Source organism: Dendrobates tinctorius, unplaced genomic scaffold, assembly GCF_039654945.1.
Source record: "Dendrobates tinctorius isolate UK_male_01 unplaced genomic scaffold, ASM3965494v1 ptg000202l, whole genome shotgun sequence".
Taxonomy (NCBI): Eukaryota; Metazoa; Chordata; class Amphibia; order Anura; family Dendrobatidae; genus Dendrobates; species Dendrobates tinctorius.
Window position 1 is genome coordinate 3175267 of NW_027361869.1, and position 21083 is coordinate 3196349.

Sequence of the window (21083 nt, forward strand, 5' to 3'; positions counted from 1 at the left end):
TGCAAAATTTTTGCCATATTTCCATTTTTTTCATAAATAAACATAAGTTATATCGAAGAAATTTTACCACTAACATGAAGTACAATATGTCACAAGAAAACATTCTCAGAATCGCTAGGATCTGTTGAAGCGTTCCAGAGTTATGACCTCATAAAGGGACAGTGGTCAGAATTGTAAACATTGGCCCGGTCAATAACGTGCAAACCACCCTTGGGGATAAAGGGGTTAAGAAGATCCAATTTTGGTTAAAACGATTCCAACATTCTGAATATAAAAAAGGTTTCTCCCCTATGTGATGTCTCAGATGTTTATTAACTCTTTATTTTCAAGTAAAGTATTTCCCACATTAAGAAAATAAAGGCTTCTCCTCTGTGTGACTGCTCTGATGTCTAACAAGAAGCTCTTTCCGGTTAAAATATTTCCCACATTCTGAACAGGATAAAGGCTTCTCCTGTGTGTGAGTTCTCTGATGTCTAACAAGATGCGCTTTCCGATTAAAACATTTCCCACATTCTGAACAGGAAAAAGGTTTCTCCCCTGTGTGACTTCTCTGATGTCTAACAAGATACGCTTTCTGATTAAAACATTTCTTACATTCTGAACAGGAAAAAGGCTTCTCCCCTGTGTGACTGCTCTGATGTCTAACAAGATGCGCTTTTCGGTTAAAACATTTACCACATTCTGAACAGGAAAAAGCCTTCTCTCCTATGTGGGTTCTCTGGTGTAAAACAAGAGTCCATTTCTTGTTAAAACATTTCCCACATTCTGAACAGGAAAAATCCATCTTCCCTATGTGGACACTTTGGTGTTCAACAAGATGGCATTTCAGTCTAAAACATTTCCCACATTCTGAACAGGAAAATGGCTTCTCCCCTGTGTGGGGTCTCTGGTGTCTATCAAGTTCTATTTTCCATGTAAAACATTTCCCACATTCTGAACAGGAAAAAGGCTTCTCCCCTGTATGGGTTCTCTGGTGTAAAACAAGACTATGTTTATAGATAAAACATTTCCTACATTCTGAACAGGAAAAAGGCTTCTCCCCTGTGTGGATTCTCTGGTGTAAAACAAGACTTTCTTTATTGTTATAACATTTCCTACATTCTGAACAGGAAAAAGGCTTCTCCCCTGTGTGGGATCTTTGGTGTACAACAAGATTCCATTTCCGGCTAAAACATTTCCCACATTCTGAACAGGAAAAAGGCTTCTCCCCTGTGTGGGTTCTCCAATGGCTATCAAAAAACGATTTCTTCTTAAAACATTTCCCACATTCTGAACAGGAAAAAGGCTTCTCCCTTGTGTGAGTTCTCTGGTGGGTAACAAAATGTGATTTCTTTCTAAAATATTTCACACATTCGGAACATGAAAATGAATTCTTTGCTTTAGGAGCAGTTTGTTTTTTAATGTCTCTTTTGTGACTTTGATTTCCCTTAGTAGTCGGTAATGAAACAGAAGATGGGACTTGCTTCATAGGATCAGCTGACAGATATTTGCTGTGAATGGATGATGGTATATCTGGAGTAATACCAATCACTTCAGTTGTATCTTGCAGGTTCTCAAGAGCATCAGATTTAAAAATTGATGTCAGCTGTCCCTCTGATCTCCTGGTAAAGTCATCTGCTAAGATAAAAAACTATTAGTATTTTTAATAAAATATCCTTGAGTTTTATATTTTTGAACATTTTTACTAAAACGGTCATTAAAAATTGCAAGCTTTATAAAAAAAATTAATTATTTACCAAGACAATGACAGTTCACAGTCTAATAGAAAACCTTGTTGGATGAACCAGTACTGTGTGGTGTACAACTGTTTGGTTTCTTTTTATTCGATATTTGGGAGGCAGAATGAACAATCAATGTTATGTAGGTGAAAAGAATACCAATTCTCACTCAGACCCCACTCAGGTCCATCATCTGTCAATGGAAAAACAGAGGTTCTTACACTCTTAGTGGCTCAAAGGCTGTTGAAAAGCAACAGGGTTTCTACAAACCAATCCAGCAAAATCCACTCTCACTTCTGAGTCTTGCAGTGTGCTCAAACAACATTTAGGATCCCTGCATTTAACAATACTATAGTGAGAAGAATCCACTTAATTTACGGTGCTTGTCTCCTGGAGCACACTCTGGGCATTATGTGTTGAGTAATAAAATGGCAAATGTGTAATTTTCAATCACCAACATTGTGTCATGATCCAGGTTGGATCTGACAGATTAAATGCACAAAGTAACCTTTTTTTTCCTTTGGCTGTGTGCCAAAGGTGGTTTTACCCCCGGTGGCCATTAGGGTCATTGCACTGTGGTTATTTCAATTAGTTTTCCCCCCGGTGGCCATTAGGGTCATTGCACTCTGGTTACCTTAGTTTGTGCACGTGATTATGCAACAGGTGTGAGGCTCTATAAAAGAGTATCAGGTGTGTTAATCACTGTTGGTGATATTGTAAGGTCTTCATTTGCAAGCAAGCGTGGGTGAAGGATGGAGCTGAAGGAGAGTTACGGGCAGCTCAGAGAGAGTCCTGGAGTGGCAGCGATGGTGTCTGCAAGGAGGGCTGGCATGGATTGGTGGAGTCGCAGCGTTGGTGTCAGCAAGGAGTGCCTGCATGGCTTGGTGGAGTGGCAGTTGCGGTGTAGAACTGCACTCACTATGCTGGACATGGTTGCTGAAAGCTGGACTCAAAATGCTGGACTCATTGGCAGAAAAGCTGGACTCACGGTGCTGGACTTGTATCTGGACAGCTGCATGGAGGTGGTGGACTCTGGTTGCTCCAAGGCTGCACTATGGTGTTGGACCCGGTCGGAGGAAAAGATGCACGCAGGTGGTGGGCTCTGTTGCTAGGAGCGTAAGCAACAGAGCAAAGCTAAGTGGTGTTTCCCCTGTTTTGTCACTTTTCCTTATGTGTGTTTAGTGCAGTGGTGGGATTAGTTTCCGCACCGACCAATTCCCTAGTGAGGATTTAGGTGCAGGGCGAGCTAGGGTTAAAACGTATCCTGATCGTCGCCCGGTGCGGAACCGGCATAGGGAACGTTAGGAGTGTAGAGACACTGACTCAGGGGAGTGCAGGAGGTCTCCAACACCCCGTTCCCTACCGCAGGGCCCACCGTTATTGTTACCCAGGCTTCCCTTATTGTTTAAATTCGCCTTACTGGAGGCGGGATTTCCAGATTTACATGTTACTTGTATTCCCTAAATTCGCCTGTTGGAGGCGGCGTATCCAGCTGCACGTATTATTATTTAAATTTGCCCAACTGGAGGCGGTGTATCCAGGGTCACGCGTGTCGCATAAACCGTGACACATCGGCTGTGTGTTGATTTCCGGAAAGTGGATGTGGCGTCAAAATAGTCACTCCTCCTATAGATTATAACCCTCAGTGAATTAATTTATAAAATAGAATCACTTTATGGGGATTTAGAATAATCTGATTTTCTGTCATTTAGTTATATTAGGGCTTCTGCATATGGTGTGTCCAATCTCATCTGGGATCTGTTACTGCTGTCCAGCTGGAGTAATCTGCTCCCTACTTCAGCCAATTGGAAATTACCACACCCTACTAAAGCTCAAAGGTTATGGACAGAATCTGCCAGAAACAACATTGTTCTCAGCTTGCGGCTCGTGTATTTGTTTTCTGTTGTGACCGTGGTCCGTTTACTGACTACTCGTGCCTTCTGACTCTGTCCTTCTGGTTCTGACCCAACTACCTCACTATTCTTCTTGCCATCTAACACCACAGAACAGCAGGTAACACCATACTCCAAGCCTAGGAGTCCCTGTGTAAGTCCAGATCCATGTAAGGGTGTTAAAGGACGATGAGAAGGCAATCCTTGGGATATGGAAAGCAGAGAAGATAGTGCCAAGCATGTTCATGGTGGACATCTTTTGAGCTACCAGGTGACCCAATATATTTTGTCTGCAAACTTTTCCAGCTAGATCTGCATACAAATAGCTAATGGCGCTCCTTCCCTTCTGAACACTGCCATGTGCCCAGACAGTAGTGTACAACCGTATATAGGGTATTGTGCCGTGCGGGAAAATAATTAGCAAGATCCATTTGTTTTCCATTATCCTTTGTGAATAATTCCAAAGTTATCACCACTTAAAGTGACACACGTAAGATTTTAAAAATGGGGCCTGATCAGGAACACAAAACTAGCTGCGGGAAGAGGTTAAATCAGAGGATTTTGGACACTAACTACTGTAGTCGAAAACTGTGACTATAGACAATAACATCTACTGAAATGATCAAACTCGACAGTCTTCATTAGTAAAAAGTGAGTAACTAGTGAAATCTCTCAGGTGTAATTAGCGTATGGGTCTCGGTGACTTCACAATCTAAACTACTGTAAGGTCCAATATTTTCTGTCAGATGAGTTTCAAGAAGAAACATTACACATTTAGAGTGGAGATGGCTTAAAGGGAACCTGTCAGCAGGATTGTGCACAGTAACCTACAGACACTGTCAGGTCAGCACCGTTGCACTGATTGCAATGATACCTTGGTTGATGAAATCAGTCTTGTGGTTGTTGTTTAATCTTTATTTGCAGTTTTCAGTTAATGAGATTCTCATGCTCTGGGGCGGGGCTTTCTGTGGTGCTCTGATTACATATTCATCTGCACTGGCTTATGACAGGTCACTGACCTTTCACTGACCTGCCCCCATTGGTACATAATGCATATAATAGCATTGATATTATTGTTGATAATGCCTATAATATTGTGGCTATTTTGAGGCTTAGAAAAAAAATTATTCAGAAAAATGTCACCGGCGGTGGCGGTGCCTGCACAGTAGCATTTATAAGTAAGAGATAGATGTTACTGGACAGGCGCCGCCGGTGTCATTTTGCTGGATGGATTTTTTTTTTTTTCAAAGCCTCACAATATACACAATATTATAGGCATTATCAACACTATTACATGCATTATGTAAAAATGGGAGGCAGGTCACTGAGGGGTCAGTGACCTGTCATAAGCCAATACAGATGAATATGTAAGCAGAGCACCACATAAAGCCCCACCCACAGCCCCGCCCCAGAGCATGAGATTCTCATTAACTGAATACTACAAATAAAGATTAAACAATAACCACAAGACAGATTTCATCAATCCAAGTATGAATAATGTAATCAGTATAATGGTGCTGAGCTGGCACTGTGTGTAGATTACTGTGCACAATCCTGCTGACAGGTTCACTTTAAATTTAGATCTTAGACATTTGGAAGAGGCAATGGAGCGCTTTTTTAAGACTAACAGGGATGTAACAGACACACATATAAGTGAGGCAGGACAATCCCATCAATCTATCATACAGAATGAACAGGTAAAAAAAAAGACATAGAATAAAAAAAATATGTTACATCTCCAACAACAACGTTATGTACGAGGGGAGAACTCCAACAGTAAACCGGAGTTGCACTCATTTATGGTGGACAATTAGAGCTACTATGAATCTTGACCAGAAGATTAGAGAAAATAATTTTGCTCCCCATTTCAGGAGAGATTGTGCAGTAATCTGAATTCCTTAGGATTGAAAACAATGTCATTTATGACGTGGAGTGAATCCATGAAACCAGGGCTTCAGCCATGCCAACACATCTCCTGCAGGGGTGAATAAATGTATATTACAGCCATCAACCACGTACAACTTAGAGATATATCATGGCACATGTGTAATGTTTTTCCTGTAGTTTATCCCAATCCTCCTTGAAATTACTTGGCTTTAATACAAATTGAAAAGTCAGGATAAAGGGAAACTCTGTTGCTATTGTACAGAAATTCACACTTGGACCTCGCTGCACATTTAATGTTGTCGATCATAGAAGCAAAGTTTGGCCAGAAAGACTGGACCTGGTCTTGTAGGAACCATATCAGCACATTCAGCAGCACAGAAGGGAGAGAAGGTAGATTCATCCAATAAGATAACAGGGATCTAGGAAGCCATCAGCATCATTACCCTCCGCTTTCTCTTACCAGCCCATCATAATACTTTTCTTCAAGTGATTTTCTATCTTGTCAGCACATTCTACATGCGCGGTCATTTGGCTTTGTAGTTTACAGACCTGGGCAGGTAACGGTCAGCGTCTCCTAATCCCAGGGGGTAGGTGGATCCTCCAGGCTGTAAGTTCTATATAAAAGGGCTTTCATTGTCCAAAATCATTTGAACAGTTTTGGGTGGAGGAGAATGTTGTGGTCTAGAGGCAAAAAGGCGATCATGGTAATACGGCCGGACTACACCACCGATAAAGCAGCCACAGCCGGTGACTGAGAAGAATCTGTGACTTCTCTGCATTTAGTGGTTACTACTCACCTGGGTAGTCATATATGGGAATCTCCTCTTTACACCGCTCATCACCCGTCACATATGTCTCTGTAGTATTAATATGGGACAGATCTTCACCCTGAAACAAATATTGTAAAAATGACAGACAGATGGAGAAGTCACATTTATGATCAGCTCTAATCCTGCCATCTCCACCGTTGTCATTACATAAGCATAAAACATATAATTCTGGTGAATAAAACAAGACTGAACACAAGACCTTCACAGCCGTCTACACATCATAGGGGAGATCTGACACCTTCTCTCCATCTACCTGATGATCCTGAGGAGCACTGGGATCTTCTTGTTTACAGTCCTTTGGAAGAAGAGGACGGGGACATCTCTCTGGTGTTGTCCTCTTACTGGATAGAACTGGAGGAAACACATACAGGGACTGAATTCATTCTCTACATACAGATAATTATAGGCCGTGTGTATTTAGTCCTGTCTATTACCTGGTGATGTGAGGGGCTGGGGAACCTCCATTACAATGTTCTTGTACAGATCTTTGTGTCGTTCTAAATATTCCCACTCCTCCATGGAGAAATAGACAGCGACATCCTGACACCTTATAGGAACCTGACACATACAATGATACCGTCATCCCCCCGATCCTTTCATAGTGTTACTCTGTAATGTCCCAGCATTCCCAGCACTGTCACCTCTCCAGTCAGCAGCTCAATCATCTTGTAGATGAGTTTTAAGATCTTCTGGTCATTGATGTCCTCTTGTATCAGGGGGTGAGGTGGAGGCCCTGTGATTGGGCTCAGGGGTCTTCCCCATCCCTTAGACACAGGGCCCTGACAGCGATCACTAGAGGTCGTCTTCACTACTGTGTAATCCTGGTAATGGAGTGACACAATAATAAATCTCAATACAGACATTTCGAGAGTCCTCGCCTCTCCAGTTCTGTCCATCTGTTATTCCCATAGATAAGAATGATGTAATGTGAAGTCATCAGAATCTCTCACCTCTCCAGTGAGACGGAAGAGGATCTCTACGGTGAGGTGTAATATTTTTTCTTCCATCTTTTCTCTGGCCATATCCATCTTTAATGGGTAAATCAGGAAAATTTTCTTATGTAGAAGATCTTCACTGGGAGGATCCGATATTGTAGAGACCTGAATGAGAAGAAGATGAGCTGATGTAACATCATAAAAATTCTGTGTAATAATACAATTACTGGAGATAAGAAGGGGAACATATGAGATTTATTATTTTACATTATTTAGTTTTCTTCTTTGCATCTACTAATAAAACCTATATATTTAGGCCACAGACAACAAGCAGTTTCTTCCTCGGAGTCGGCAGCTGAATACGTTTTTCATGGACTCATCTTCCATAACGCTAATTCTCGTCTCATTTACCGACACTGGAATCGGCATTAGCAATACTGCAGGAGATATTTATTACACGTGACATGAGAAATAACTACTTCATGATGAGGACGACATCTTCATCTTCTACTACAGGAACCGCGTGATGGGCCCTGGATCAGCCGGTCTTCACAGAGGCGGCCCGGAGACACTGTGGCATAACAGAGGCACCGCATCTGGGTCGAGAGCCCCCAGATAGAGGGAAGCGACCTGTTCCTCAGGAGCAGCGCTGCACTGAGGTAGGCTGAGGGACCCTAGAACGGGGTGTCAGCCGCAGATTTCTTGAGGCGGGAAGGGAAAGGCTGGGCCCCCCGATCCTCACCATCTGCCTGGAACGGTCAGGGATTGGTTCTCTCGTCGTTCCTATCCCCAGTGGGACAGGAAGAACACTGAAGGGTGGTTGGGGGGGGTCCTTTTAAACTCTGTTGTTTCGTGTGCCACTGAGGATAAGAAGTCATGAATCCAAAGGGAGTTTGTAGCTATATTCCGCGCTGCCGCTTTAGACAAATTCCAGGAGAGTGCTGTATGATTGCAGTGGTTTTATTCTATGCGTTTCAGGGGTCTCATGCCCCCTTCATCAGGAAATACCACAAATACATACAGGTATCACAGACATAAATAGTTTTGAAAGGATGCTGGATTTCAAAAAAATGAGTGCCAACAAGTCAGATGGTGCAGTGTCAAAGTTCAATGACACCACATGATTAACAGTTAACCTAAGATATATTACAAAAGAATACGTATTTTAAAAGATTTTTTGATTAAATTTTCGTTTACAAAACAGATAATAAAGTCAAATTTACGATTTAAACAAAAAAAAAAAAAGCGGTTTGCTGTTTCCATACGATAGTTCACTTGTAAGGTATCCACCTCTAAACAGGAATAAACTCTCCCCTTCCCCCTTTTTTTTTTTTTTTTTTTTGTTTAAATCGTAAATTTGACTTTATTATCTGTTTTGTAAACGAAAATGTAAAGTCAAATTTACGATTTAAACAAAAAAAAAAAAAAAAAAAAGGGGGAAGGGGAGAGTTTATTCCTGTTTAGAGGTGGATACCTTACAAGTGAACTATCGTATGGAAACAGCAAACCGCTTTTTTTTTTTTTGTTTAAATCGTAAATTTGACTTTATTATCTGTTTTGTAAACGAAAATTTAATCAAAAAATCTTTTAAAATACGTATTCTTTTGTAATATATCTTAGGTTAACTGTTAATCATGTGGTGTCATTGAACTTTGACACTGCATCATCTGACTTGTTGGCACTCATTTTTTTTAAATCCAGCATCCTTTCAAACCTATTTATGTCTGTGATACCTGTATGTATTTGTGGTATTTCCTGATGAAGGGGGCATGAGACCCCTGAAACGCGTAGAATAAAACCACTGCAATCATACAGCATTCTCCTGGAATTTGTCTAAAGCGGCAGCGCGGAATATAGCTACAAACTCCCTTTGGATTCATGATTTCTTTGGTCGCTGAAGACCTGTGGATCTGCAGCAGCCGCTACCTACACGCTCTTATCTCATCCTAACCAGGTGAGCAGATTTCATGATATACTGTCTCTTGTAACGTGGATAAGACCCTATTGCGCTTTTTTGTCTCCCCCTTTTTTTTGCAATACTGAGGATAAGAAGGACATCCTCCATGGTGCTGTCAGGTGGTGAACTGGAAATATATTTTTCCTGTCTCTATGATTATTGTGTGTTATTAAATTTGAGTATGAATAGACAAGGGAAATTTTACATTTTGGAGGGAGAATCTGCTCTGAACTAGTCTGGGCAATGACCAGCTGCTGGAGGAAGGGAGGGGAAAGGGTGGATAGAATTACACAGTGTAGAGGGAGAGATGGGAAGTTTTGCATCGGTGTCTCTGCAGGTTCACATACAGAAGTACAATGCACAAACCAACTGGGTGTAGGGGACTTAGAACATTATGAAATAACTCATATTTCCTGACATGCGCCGCACCCGTCAGCCATTTTCCCGGAGTCTACCGCATAGGAAACCATGGAACTGCGGGGGCTCTGGCCTTTCACAAAATGTCAGCAGAGCCCCCGTAGCAGCGGACAACCGCAGCGGTGCGCTGCACATACGAACACCCCTGCAGCACCACTCCACTCTTTACTCATCCAGCCGTGACCCTGCTGCACTGCAGCCGGTAAAGTATAACCGCATTACAAGACGCTGCCCCATTTTCCCCCCAAACTTGGGGGGAAAAAGTGCGTCTAATAATATGAAAAATACGGTAATACTGGTGAATAAAACAAGACTGAACACAAGACCTTCACAGCCATCTACACATCATAGGGGAGATCTCCTGACACCTTCTCTCCATCTACCTGATGATCCTGAGGAACATTGGGATCTTCTTGTTTACAGTCTTGTAAAAGAAGAGGATGGGGACATCTCTCTGGTGTTGTCCTCCTACTGGATAGAACTGGAGGAAACACATACAGGGACTGAATTCATTCTCTACATACAGATAATTATAGGCCGTGTGTATTTAGTCCTGTCTATTACCTGGTGATGTGAGGGGCTGGGGAACCTCCATTACAATGTTCTTGTACAGATCTTTGTGTCGTTCTAAATACTCCCACTCCTCCATGGAGAAATAGACAGCGACATCCTGACACCTTATAGGAACCTGACACATACAATGATACCGTCATCCCCCCCGATCCTTTCATAGTGTTACTGTGTATTGTCCCAGCATTCCCAGCAGTGTCACCTCTCCAGTCAGCAGCTCAATCATCTTGTAGATGAATTTTAGGATCTTCTGGTGATTGATGTCCTCATGTATCAGGGAGAGAGGTGGAGGTCCTGTGATTGGGCTCAGGGGTCTTCCGCATCCCTCAGACACAGGGTTCTGACAGCGATCACTAGAGGTCGTCTTCACTACTGTGTAATCCTGGTAATGGAGAGACACAATAATAAATCTCAATACAGACATTTTGAGAATCCTCACCTCTCCAGTTCTGTCCATCTGTTATTCCCATAGATAAGAATGAATCTCTCACCTCTCCAGTAAGCTGGAAGAGGATCTCTAGGGTGAGGTGTAATATCCTCTCTGCTATCTTGTCTCTGTCCAAATCCATCTATGATGGGTAAATCAGGAACATTTTCTTTTGAAAAGAAGATCTTCATGGAGAGGATCCGATATTGTAGAGACCTGAAAGAGAAGATGAGCCAATGAAGGGGAACATATGAGATTTATTATTCCACAGTATTTAGTTTTCTTCCCTGATACCCACTAATAAACCCTATATATTTAGGCCACAAACAACAAGCAGTTTCTTCCTCGGAGTCGGCAATTTACCGACACTGAAATCGGCATTAGCAATACTGCAGGAGATATTCATTACACGTGACAGGAGAAATAACTACTTCATGATGAGGACGACATCTTCATCTTCTACTACAGCTCTAGAAACATATTTGGCCAGAGTCGGTCACTGACTCCATCCCCACCAGCTATCACGTTAGATCTCATGTCTGATTCACACACAGAAGTTTGAGACTTTTATAAAAGCTTTTTTCTTTCCACAAATACCGCAGACAGAAATGATCCAAAGTCTCCATGTACAGTGATTTATGGGGTTTATTTCTGGCCTTAGGCTTTCCTATATTACAAGAAAAACACCAGAAAAACAAAAAAAAAACACATACTAAAATGTTTCTAAAGAAAAATGGCTCCAACAATTCTTGTAAAAAGAAAAAAAACATGGAAAAAGCAGAAGACACATTTTATTTTTTCACACAGTAAACAATTATTTTAAAAAAATTAACTCTTTTGGGCCCCAGAACATAGATATACACTGCAAGGACGGCACAGATGCGGCAGCAACAAAAACCCTGGCAGTTTAACCACTTCATACAATATGGCATCTAAGGGTATGTGCACACATTGTTCTTTCCATTATGCAGGGTTGCCATACTTTAGTACACCTGGACTCATATTGAAGAGCTCTATGTTTAGGGTTCATTATGTATTGCACTATCAATTCATGTCTGTATTTTAGTATTTTGTACTATATTAAAAAAAAAACGTTATGCTGTGAAATTTAGCATTATGGTGTTTTTGCTCCAATTTTCTGGTGCTGCATATATGATAGTAGCTCCATAGGGTATTTACCCAAAGCTATCCTGGTTGGGATAAACATTATGCTATTATGGAATATGTATTCTGTGCTAGAAATTTCATCTCTCATCGCCTAGATGTAGCAGAGCTGATCAAGTAATGGATGCTTCTAGCCTCCCATGGAGGCTATTGAAGCATGCCAAAATTTTTTTAAAAAGTTTTAAAAAATATGAAAAAAATAAAAAAATTTAAAAGTTTAAATCACCCCCCTTCAAAATAAAAAATAATAAAAAACAAAATCACAGATACACATATTAGGTATCGCCGCATTCAGGATCGCCCAATCAATAAAAAAGGATTAACCCCATCGCTAAACGGCGTAGCGGCCAAAAAATAGAAACGCCAGAATTACCTTCTTTTGGCGCGACATGGCATTAAAATGCAATAACGGGCGATCAAAAGATCGTATCTGCAAATAAATGGCATCATTAAAAACGTCAGCTTGGCGCTAGAGATGAGCGACTTTGCCTTTTTTCGGGTCGAGTCGGGTTTCACGAAACCCGACTTTCGCAAAAGTCGGGTCGAACGAAATCGGCCGATTATTGTGAAAAGTTGAAGTCCGACTGAAACACGAAACCCAATGCAAGTCAATGGGGAAGAAAAGTCGGCCGTGAGTGGGGGAGGACAGGAAACACACCTACAGTGCCCATTTTAATGCCAAAAACATCAATTCATAGTCCTTAAGCTTGTCAACCTTAATTTACTTTATAATAATAGTCAGGCATTGAAAACTGGGGGTTATTTGTCTAAAGTTGTGGGGGGGGGGGTAGTGCTGGCTCCAGATTTTTGCGGCCAGTGTCACTGGGCTCCTTTAACACATGCCACAATTCATGATCCTTTGATACGGCAGAGAAATAGCGGTACAGTACAATGAAAAATACAGTGGGGAAAAAAAGTATTTAGTCAGTCAGCAATAGTGCAAGTTCCACCACTTAAAAAGATGAGAGGCGTCTGTAATTTACATCATAGGTAGACCTCAACTATGGGAGACAAACTGAGAAAAAAAAATCCAGAAAATCACATTGTCTGTTTTTTTTTCATTTTATTTGCATATTATGGTGGAAAATAAGTATTTGGTCAGAAACAAGCAATCAAGATTTCTGGCTCTCACAGACCTGTAACTTCTTCTTTAAGAGTCTCCTCTTTCCTCCACTCATTACCTGTAGTAATGGCACCTGTTTAAACTTGTTATCAGTATAAAAAGACACCTGTGCACACCCTCAAACAGTCTGACTCCAAACTCCACTATGGTGAAGACCAAAGAGATGTCAAAGGACACCAGAAACAAAATTGTAGCCCTGCACCAGGCTGGGAAGACTGAATCTGCAATAGCCAACCAGCTTGGAGTGAAGAAATCAACTGTGGGAGCAATAATTAGAAAATGGAAGACATACAAGACCACTGATAATCTCCCTCGATCTGGTGCTCCACGCAAAATCCCACCCCGTGGGGTCAGAATGATCACAAGAACGGTGAGCAAAAATCCCAGAACCACGCGGGGGGACCTAGTGAATGAACTGCAGAGAGCTGGGACCAATGTAACAAGGCCTACCATAAGTAACACACTACGCCACCATGGACTCAGATCCTGCAGTGCCAGACGTGTCCCACTGCTTAAGCCTGTACATGTCCGGGCCCGTCTGAAGTTTGCTAGAGAGCATTTGGATGATCCAGAGGAGTTTTGGGAGAATGTCCTATGGTCTGATGAAACCAAACTGGAACTGTTTGGTAGAAACACAACTTGTCGTGTTTGGAGGAAAAAGAATACTGAGTTGCATCCATCAAACACCATACCTACTGTAAAGCATGGTGGTGGAAACATCATGCTTTGGGGCTGTTTCTCTGCAAAGGGGCCAGGACGACTGATCCGGGTACATGAAAGAATGAATGGGGCCATGTATCGTGAGATTTTGAGTGCAAACCTCCTTCCATCAGCAAGGGCATTGAAGATGAAACGTGGCTGGGTCTTTCAACATGACAATGATCCAAAGCACACCGCCAGGGCAACGAAGGAGTGGCTTCGTAAGAAGCATTTCAAGGTCCTGAAGTGGCCTAGCCAGTCTCCAGATCTCAACCCTATAGAAAACCTTTGGAGGGAGTTGAAAGTCTGTGTTGCCAAGCGAAAAGCCAAAAACATCACTGATCTAGAGGAGATCTGCATGGAGGAATGGGCCAACATACCAACAACAGTGTGTGGCAACCTTGTGAAGACTTACAGAAAACGTTTGACCTCTGTCATTGCCATCAAAGGATATATCACAAAGTATTGAGATGAAATTTTGTTTCTGACCAAATACTTATTTTTCACCATAATATGCAAATAAAATGAAAAAAAAAAAAACAGACAATGTGATTTTCTGGATTTTTTTTTTCTCAGTTTGTCTCCCATAGTTGAGGTCTACCTATGATGTAAATTACAGACGCCTCTCATCTTTTTAAGTGGTGGAACTTGCACTATTGCTGACTGACTAAATACTTTTTTTCCCCACTGTACTTCAATTTTTACATCACATGACTGATATCCATTTTAAATTCTCCAATAGCTCCAAAAACGGACAGTATATTCCTCCATACAGTATTATGGCCAGCGCTTAGTGCGCTATACAGAGTAATGAGGCCCATATATTTCTCCATACAGAATCATTGGTCCCATATAATGTTCCATACAGTATATGATGAGCTCCATATAATGCTACAGTATATGTTGTTCACCATGGATGAAGCTCCACTGTCTTATGGGCCCAAATAATGCTCCATGTATAATGGTCCCCATTTCTAATGCTCCAGTGTATAATGGGCCCTGTATATGCTGCTCCAGTGTCTGATGTCCACCTTTGGAATGCTCCAGTGTATGGTGGGCCCCAAATATTCTCCAGAGTATCGTGCTCCCCACAAATTGCTCCCAACCTTTAAAACAATTAAATAAGTCTCCTCGCTAGGGATTCCCTGTACTCTGCACTCCTTGTCATCCCTATCTTCCATCTCTCTGCACTTGGACGGTTTAGGCAGAGGGCGTACAGACGTGATGTCATCGCGCTCTTTGACCAGAATGTCACTGTCAGGAAAAGTGTTTAGTTTCCGGGGGCAGTATGGTTGCAAAGCTGAACCTTAAAGGAATGTCCAGAAGGGCACCACCAGGAGTGGAGCCTGCGGCTTAATTGGACTCAACACGGGCAACCTCAACCATGCCATCCACAAAGAAGCTGCACAGTTTGCAAGCTTAATTCCGTTAACGAACAAGACTCAGGCATGCCCCCGCGGTCCGCGTCCAGCTTACTAGAGGCACACGCGAGGCTCTGGCACGCGAGATCGGCCAATAACAGGTCTGTCATGCCCTTACAAGTCCGGGGCTGCACGCGTGCTACAATGAAAGGACCAGCGTGTATCGCTTACAGGTGCGGATAACACGCTGAAACCCGTTAGTGATGGGGATCTGGGATTACAATTCTTCCCCGCGAGCAAGCATTTCCCAGTAAGTGCAGGTCAACCGTAATTCCAGAATTAGGCCTAAACGGCATTCCAGAAAGAATGTGAAAAAATTAAGTGTCCAAACCACAGGTGCTGTAGCTTGCTTAACAGCTGGGCTCCTCTGCTGAGTAGCACACAGTTCTTACATAAACAGGCGGCATAGCTTGGTTCACGGGTGGCCAACTCTGCTGAGTAGCATACACAGTTACTAGGCCCAAAGTATTAAGTGGTGTAAATGCAGTCAAAAAAATGGTTCTTTCATAAACAGGCGGCATAGCTTGGTTCACGGGTGGGCTTCTCTTCTGAGTAGCAGACACAGCTGCTAGGCCCAAAAGGATTTTCAGGACAATATGCGGTAAAAAATTATTAGAAACACACACGGTGTAGCTCCTTCACAGGTGTACTACACCGCTGGCTACCAGACACCACTACTATGCCCTAAAACTGTCTATTATCATTGAAAACCATTATTAATGTGAAAAAAAAAGATACGCTTTTGTTTAACGAAACGTTCTCGAATGGAAACTCGAACAGCCGAATTTTAATCAAAGTGTTGTAGTTTGACGAACGGATCTAACACCGCCCGAAACAGCTAGAATTTGAACTTGGCCAACAGTTTCACTCAAACAGCACTCATCTGTAATCAGGAGGCAGACTCAGACGGTCTCAGGCACAGTATGGATTCGACAAGATTGCAGAAAGTTGAGAAAGGGTACAGTATCACCGGATAACAGGTATATATAGCATAGTTTAAACATTTAAAATCTCCATGTTTATTTCCGAAGTACGACAAAGACACTCGCAGCCTCAGTATGGATTAGACAACAATCTACAAAGTAGAAAAAAGGAAATGTTTTTGAAGCGTACACCAGTATACACTGTTGGGGTATTTTTAAATCTTCATATATATTTCTCTCGCAGTAAGACAGTCCAGACTCCGCAAGAGGAAACGAGATGGATAAAAGTACAGACATAAAGTCGAGTGATTGCAGAAATTTAGGAATTACTAATCACGGGAAAAACTTCCGGGAGAATTCTCAGAGGCGATGCTGACCCTCAATTACTTTGTGTGTGGAGACAGCGAAAACAGTTCTTAAAGTGTTGCTGTATCGCAGTACCGTTGATCCCATCACCGTTACTCATCTCCATCAAATTTTGATCACAGGGAGAGATGTAGACATGGTCCTCACTGCCTATCATGATCTGTCAGGTAACTTTGGAGTGCAAAAGACAGAAGCCACAGGCCGTAGGCGATTCTATTGGATTGGCATGAGAGGGCACATTTAAAAATGAGGGCAGGAATGTCACACGTCTGTGAGTAGGAAAACTGTGAAAGCTGATGATAAACCACCACTGTGTCTCATTGTGAGTCGACCTCCATAACAAATGGAAGCCATTGATCATCTGAAGCTAGAGCCCGGCCAGCAGCACAGGGCATAGCTACGTCTTAACCATCATCTATCAGTTCACCAAATTTGTAGTGGCAGTCCCAGTGAAGGATTTGACAGCCCAGACTACACAGCGGAGGAGCAGGGAGAGGTAAATATTGCAAATGCTGGGGCCCTGCCCAAGCAAGGGGGGCCCACTCGTGGGCGTCGGTACTGGCACTGGGCCCCTCATAGTACGCCTGTGTGTCTGACGGCGGGTGTGCACCCCCACCGTCAGAGACACTTGATTGCACTATGAGGGACCCTGTGCCAGTGCCCAAGAGTCGACCCACCCACCTGTCCAGGGCAATGGCACTCGCACTGTTGCGTGTGCTAGGTGGTGACCCGGGGGGGGGGGAGGCAACCCAGTTAGGGAGGTTTAAAAAATGGCATATGTTGATGTTGGACATTCAGCAGCTGCAAATGGAGGAATTGGAGAAGTCCGAGGAAGAGGATGACAAAATCGAGCCATTTTTCTCGCAACCTAGGCGTCATCAGGGGAAGGTGGGACAAATTCCTTTGAAACCCATGCATGGTTCATTTTAATGAAGGTTAGATCATCCACATTTTGGGTAAACAGACGGGTCCTTTTTTCTGTCAGGATTGATCCAGCTGCACTGAAGACTCTTTCCGATAGCACACTTGCAGCTGAGCAAGCGAGCTCCTGTAAGGCATATTGTGCCAATTCAGGCCAGGCGTCCAGTTTAGAGGCCCAATAGTCAAAGGGGAATGACCTGTGAGGGAGAACATCGATATGGGACGAGAAGTAGTGTGTAACCATAGTTGACAACTGCTGTCTCCTGTCACTTTCAATCGATGCAGTATTACCAGTCGTGTAAGCGGGACTTGAGAAATCAGTCCACAACATGGTCATGAAACCCCTGTCTCCAACGCCACTTCTGATGTGTGCACCACGAACACCTCTTCCATGTTGCCCCTACGGCTCGTTGGAGAACAATCACCGCTGCTGTGTGCTGGGAATGCCTCAAACAAACGGTTTACCAGAGTTGCTTGTTTGTTAGCCAATATTAGGTCAAGGTTCTCCTGTGGCATGATGTTTTGAAATTTGCCTTTATAGCGTGGATCCAGGATGCTGGCCAAAAAAGTGCCACACTGCACTCTTCCTACTATGGAAGACATTTTGAGGCCTTGCACACTGTGCTAATTTGACCGTCTGGCCTAGCTGTCCTGCAACTCTTTTGGTTTTTGTAACCCGTTTTTGGACTGCTCCGGGCCTGCCAGATAACAGCTGTTGCGATGTCGATGCCCGCTGCGGATGCTCCTCCTCCTCTTCTGAGATACTGGCAGAGGCACCCTCTTCCCCCAATGGATGCCAATCTGGGTCAACAACTGGGTCATCCATCACCTCCTCTTCAATGTCATGTGCACCTTCCTCTGTGTCACCGTGTATGGTGGTATAGTATGCGGGAAGGGGCACCTGAGTTTCATCAGGGTCAGATTCTGGCTCAGTACACTGCGAGGACAATGTAGTGCTCTGAGTGAATGAACCAGCAGATAAATCCAGCAGTGGCTGTGCATCAGTGCACTCCTTGTCAGATTCTTCTTGGACTGGGTAATTCACGATTTGACTTGATAACCCAGGCATGGTATGTGAAAGAGCTCCATGGAGTAATCTGTAGTGTGGCCTGCCGCATCCTTTACTTTTGGTAGGGGTGAAGGACACAAGGAAATGTGTGGTTCCTGACCATGAGCCTCCAAAGACGACTCAGTGCTTTTATTTTTTGAAAGTTAAGAAGAGGAGGCGATAGAGCTGGAGGCTGTGTCAGCAATGTAAGCCAAAACTTGCTCCTGAAGCTCTGGGTTTAAAAGCGGTTTACTTACTCCCAGAAAAGGGAGCCTTCGAGGCCTTGTGGAGCCAGACGATGACGCAGGCTCAACACCTCCTGCATTAGGTGCTATTGTGCTTTTGCCACTACCAGCAGATCCACCACCACCACCAACACCATCATTACCAGCTGGCAACCCCCGCCTACTTCCACGGCCTCTTCCAACACACTTCCTCATTTTTGGGAAAATGTACCCAAAAAAACCACCAGCAATATGGTACTGTAAAACAAGGTACAAGGTGTATATAGTATTGGGGAAAATTTCAATCTCCCTACAGACTTGAGGACACTGAACTATTATCTCAGGCCCAGTGTAGATTACACCTCAATATAACAGGCTGAAATTGGATGGTGTATAAAATGTCTATATAGGACTGGGGAGAATTTGAATCTCCGTAGAGATTTTAGCAAGCTGACAATGATGCTCTCAGTCCCAAGTATGGCAGCAGGCAGCCTAATAAGCAGGACTGCTGCACACAAAAGTGTGGAAAAATGAACGCTTGGTAACTGGGCAAAAAAGAGGATGAAAAGTATTTTTGCTTTTAAAACAGCATTTTGCACAGCAGTGTGCAAACAGCAATGCAGCTATCAGGGAGCCTTATAAGGCAGCCTAAAAACCAACAGAGCTGATGCACCAAAATATAGCCTCCCCTTGCACTGCACACTAACTGGTGTGTTGAACAGGCAAAATCGCTAGCAGCAGAAGTAGTTTTTTTGCATCTTCTTCCCTGCCTAACGCTCTCCCTACAGAATCAGCAGCAGCAGCTCTCCCTATTCTGAGATCAGCAGAAGATGGCGGTCGGCGTGCACGCCGTTTTATAGACCCTGTGACGCCACACAAAGCAAGCCAATCAGATGCATGCCCTTCTCAAAGATGGTGGTGACCGCTGCCTATGTCATCGCGTTGCCCACAGTGTGCGTCCTCCATCATTGGCTGAAAAAGGGCGCTGAAGCATCATTTGAAACGCGACTTTGGCGCCATGGTCGCCGACCTCGTGGCCGACCTCACGCTATGGTCGGGTTTCGTTTCATGAAACCTGACTTTTGCAATTGACCGACCAGTTTTGCTCAACTCTACTTGGCACACAAAAAATAAGCCCTCACCCAACCACAGATCACGAAAAATGGAGACGCTACGGGTATCGGAAAATTGCGCATTTTTTTATCAAAGTTTGGAATTTTTTTTCACTAATATGATAAAAAAGAACCTAGACATGTTTGGTGTCTATGAACTCATAATGACCAGGAGAATCATAATGGCAGGTCAGTTTTAGCATCTAGTGAACCTAGCAAAAAAGCCAAACCAAAAACAAGTGTGGGATTGCACTTTGTTTTGCAATTTCACTGCACTTGGAATTTTTTTCCCCGTTTTCGAGTACATGACATGCTAAAACCAATGATGTTGTTCAAAAGTACAACTCGTCCCGCAAAAAATAAGCCCTGACATGGCCATATTGACGGAAAAATAAAAAGGTTATGGCTCTGAGAAGAAGGGGAGCGAAAAACGAAAACGTAAAAATGAAAATACCTCGGCGGCTTTAGGGGTTAAAAAAAGTTTAAAGGTGAAAAAAAGAAATCATAGTTTTAACAACCAGAAATAACCATCACTATAGGGAAAACAGAGTCAATGAACAATGTTAGTCAAGTCACGTCCATAACAACTTTATTATACTCTATTATCCTATACACAGTGGAGTAGACAAATCACAGATCCCACAGCAATAGCTGGAATTGGGCACCAACTTCAAGAGGAAAAAAAAATTAAATAAAAAATATTTTTGTAATGTCACCTATGTGCCGCTACACATTAGTAACGTCACCTACAGGTGCTTCTCACAAAATCAGAATATCATCAAAAGGTTAATTTATTTCAGTTCTTCAATACAAAAAGTGAATCTCCTATATTCTATAGAGTCATTACACACAGAGTGATCTATTTCACGTGTTTATTTCTGTTACTGTTGATTATGGCTTACAGCCAATGAAAACCCAAAAGTCATTATCTCAGTAAATTAGAATAGTTAACAAAAACCACCTGCAAAGGCTTCCTAAGCGTTTAAAGGGAATCTGTCACCCCTTTTTTCGCATATGAGCTGCCAGCACCACCATCAGGGGCTTATCTACAGCATTCTGTAATGCTGTAGATAAGCCTCCGATGTAACCTGAAAGATAAGAAAAAGGGAATTAGACCTACCGGTAATTCTGCTTCCAGAAGTCCCTCAGGACAGCACCATGGAGGTAGTCCTTCCTTGACCTATAGCGTGACAGGATCACAGAGCGGTTAAAAGGCCCCTTCCACCTCCACCCTCCGTTGTTTTTTCAAAGTACCACCGAGGATGGATGGAAATGGTCTAAACGCACCCTTACTAACGCATATGTAAGACCCTTTAACGGCTCCATCCCAATCTCGAGCAATGATGACCTGATGGATGAACAATCTGCCGGATCGATCCCATGCAAGCCTAAAGACAAACATAAGGGAGGGTACTAAGGGTGCTGTCCTGAGGGACTTCTGGAAACAGA

At 43.0% G+C, this 21083-nt stretch overlaps 1 protein-coding gene across 5 annotated transcripts in view; it reads right to left on the reverse strand.

Moving 5' to 3' along the window:
• Nucleotides 1–293: 293 nt before the first annotated feature.
• LOC141057102 (uncharacterized) overlaps nt 294–21083 on the reverse strand; it is a 33503-nt gene continuing 12713 nt past the window's right edge. For 3 of the 5 annotated variants that reach the window (XM_073553642.1, XM_073553641.1, XM_073553643.1), the window contains exons 2-11: nt 10698–10849; nt 10409–10588; nt 10201–10324; nt 10020–10117; nt 7278–7427; nt 6969–7148; nt 6762–6885; nt 6581–6678; nt 6295–6385; nt 294–1617 (exon numbers count right to left, since the gene is read on the reverse strand). In XM_073553642.1, the coding sequence (XP_073409743.1) occupies nt 347–1617; nt 6295–6385; nt 6581–6678; nt 6762–6885; nt 6969–7148; nt 7278–7427; nt 10020–10117; nt 10201–10324; nt 10409–10588; nt 10698–10775 (2394 nt within the window). In that variant the 5' untranslated portion in view covers nt 10776–10849 and the 3' untranslated portion in view covers nt 294–346. The remainder of the gene's footprint in view (nt 1618–6294; nt 6386–6580; nt 6679–6761; nt 6886–6968; nt 7149–7277; nt 7428–10019; nt 10118–10200; nt 10325–10408; nt 10589–10697; nt 10850–21083) is intronic. The other 2 variants (XM_073553644.1, XM_073553645.1) reach the window with 2 other exon arrangements.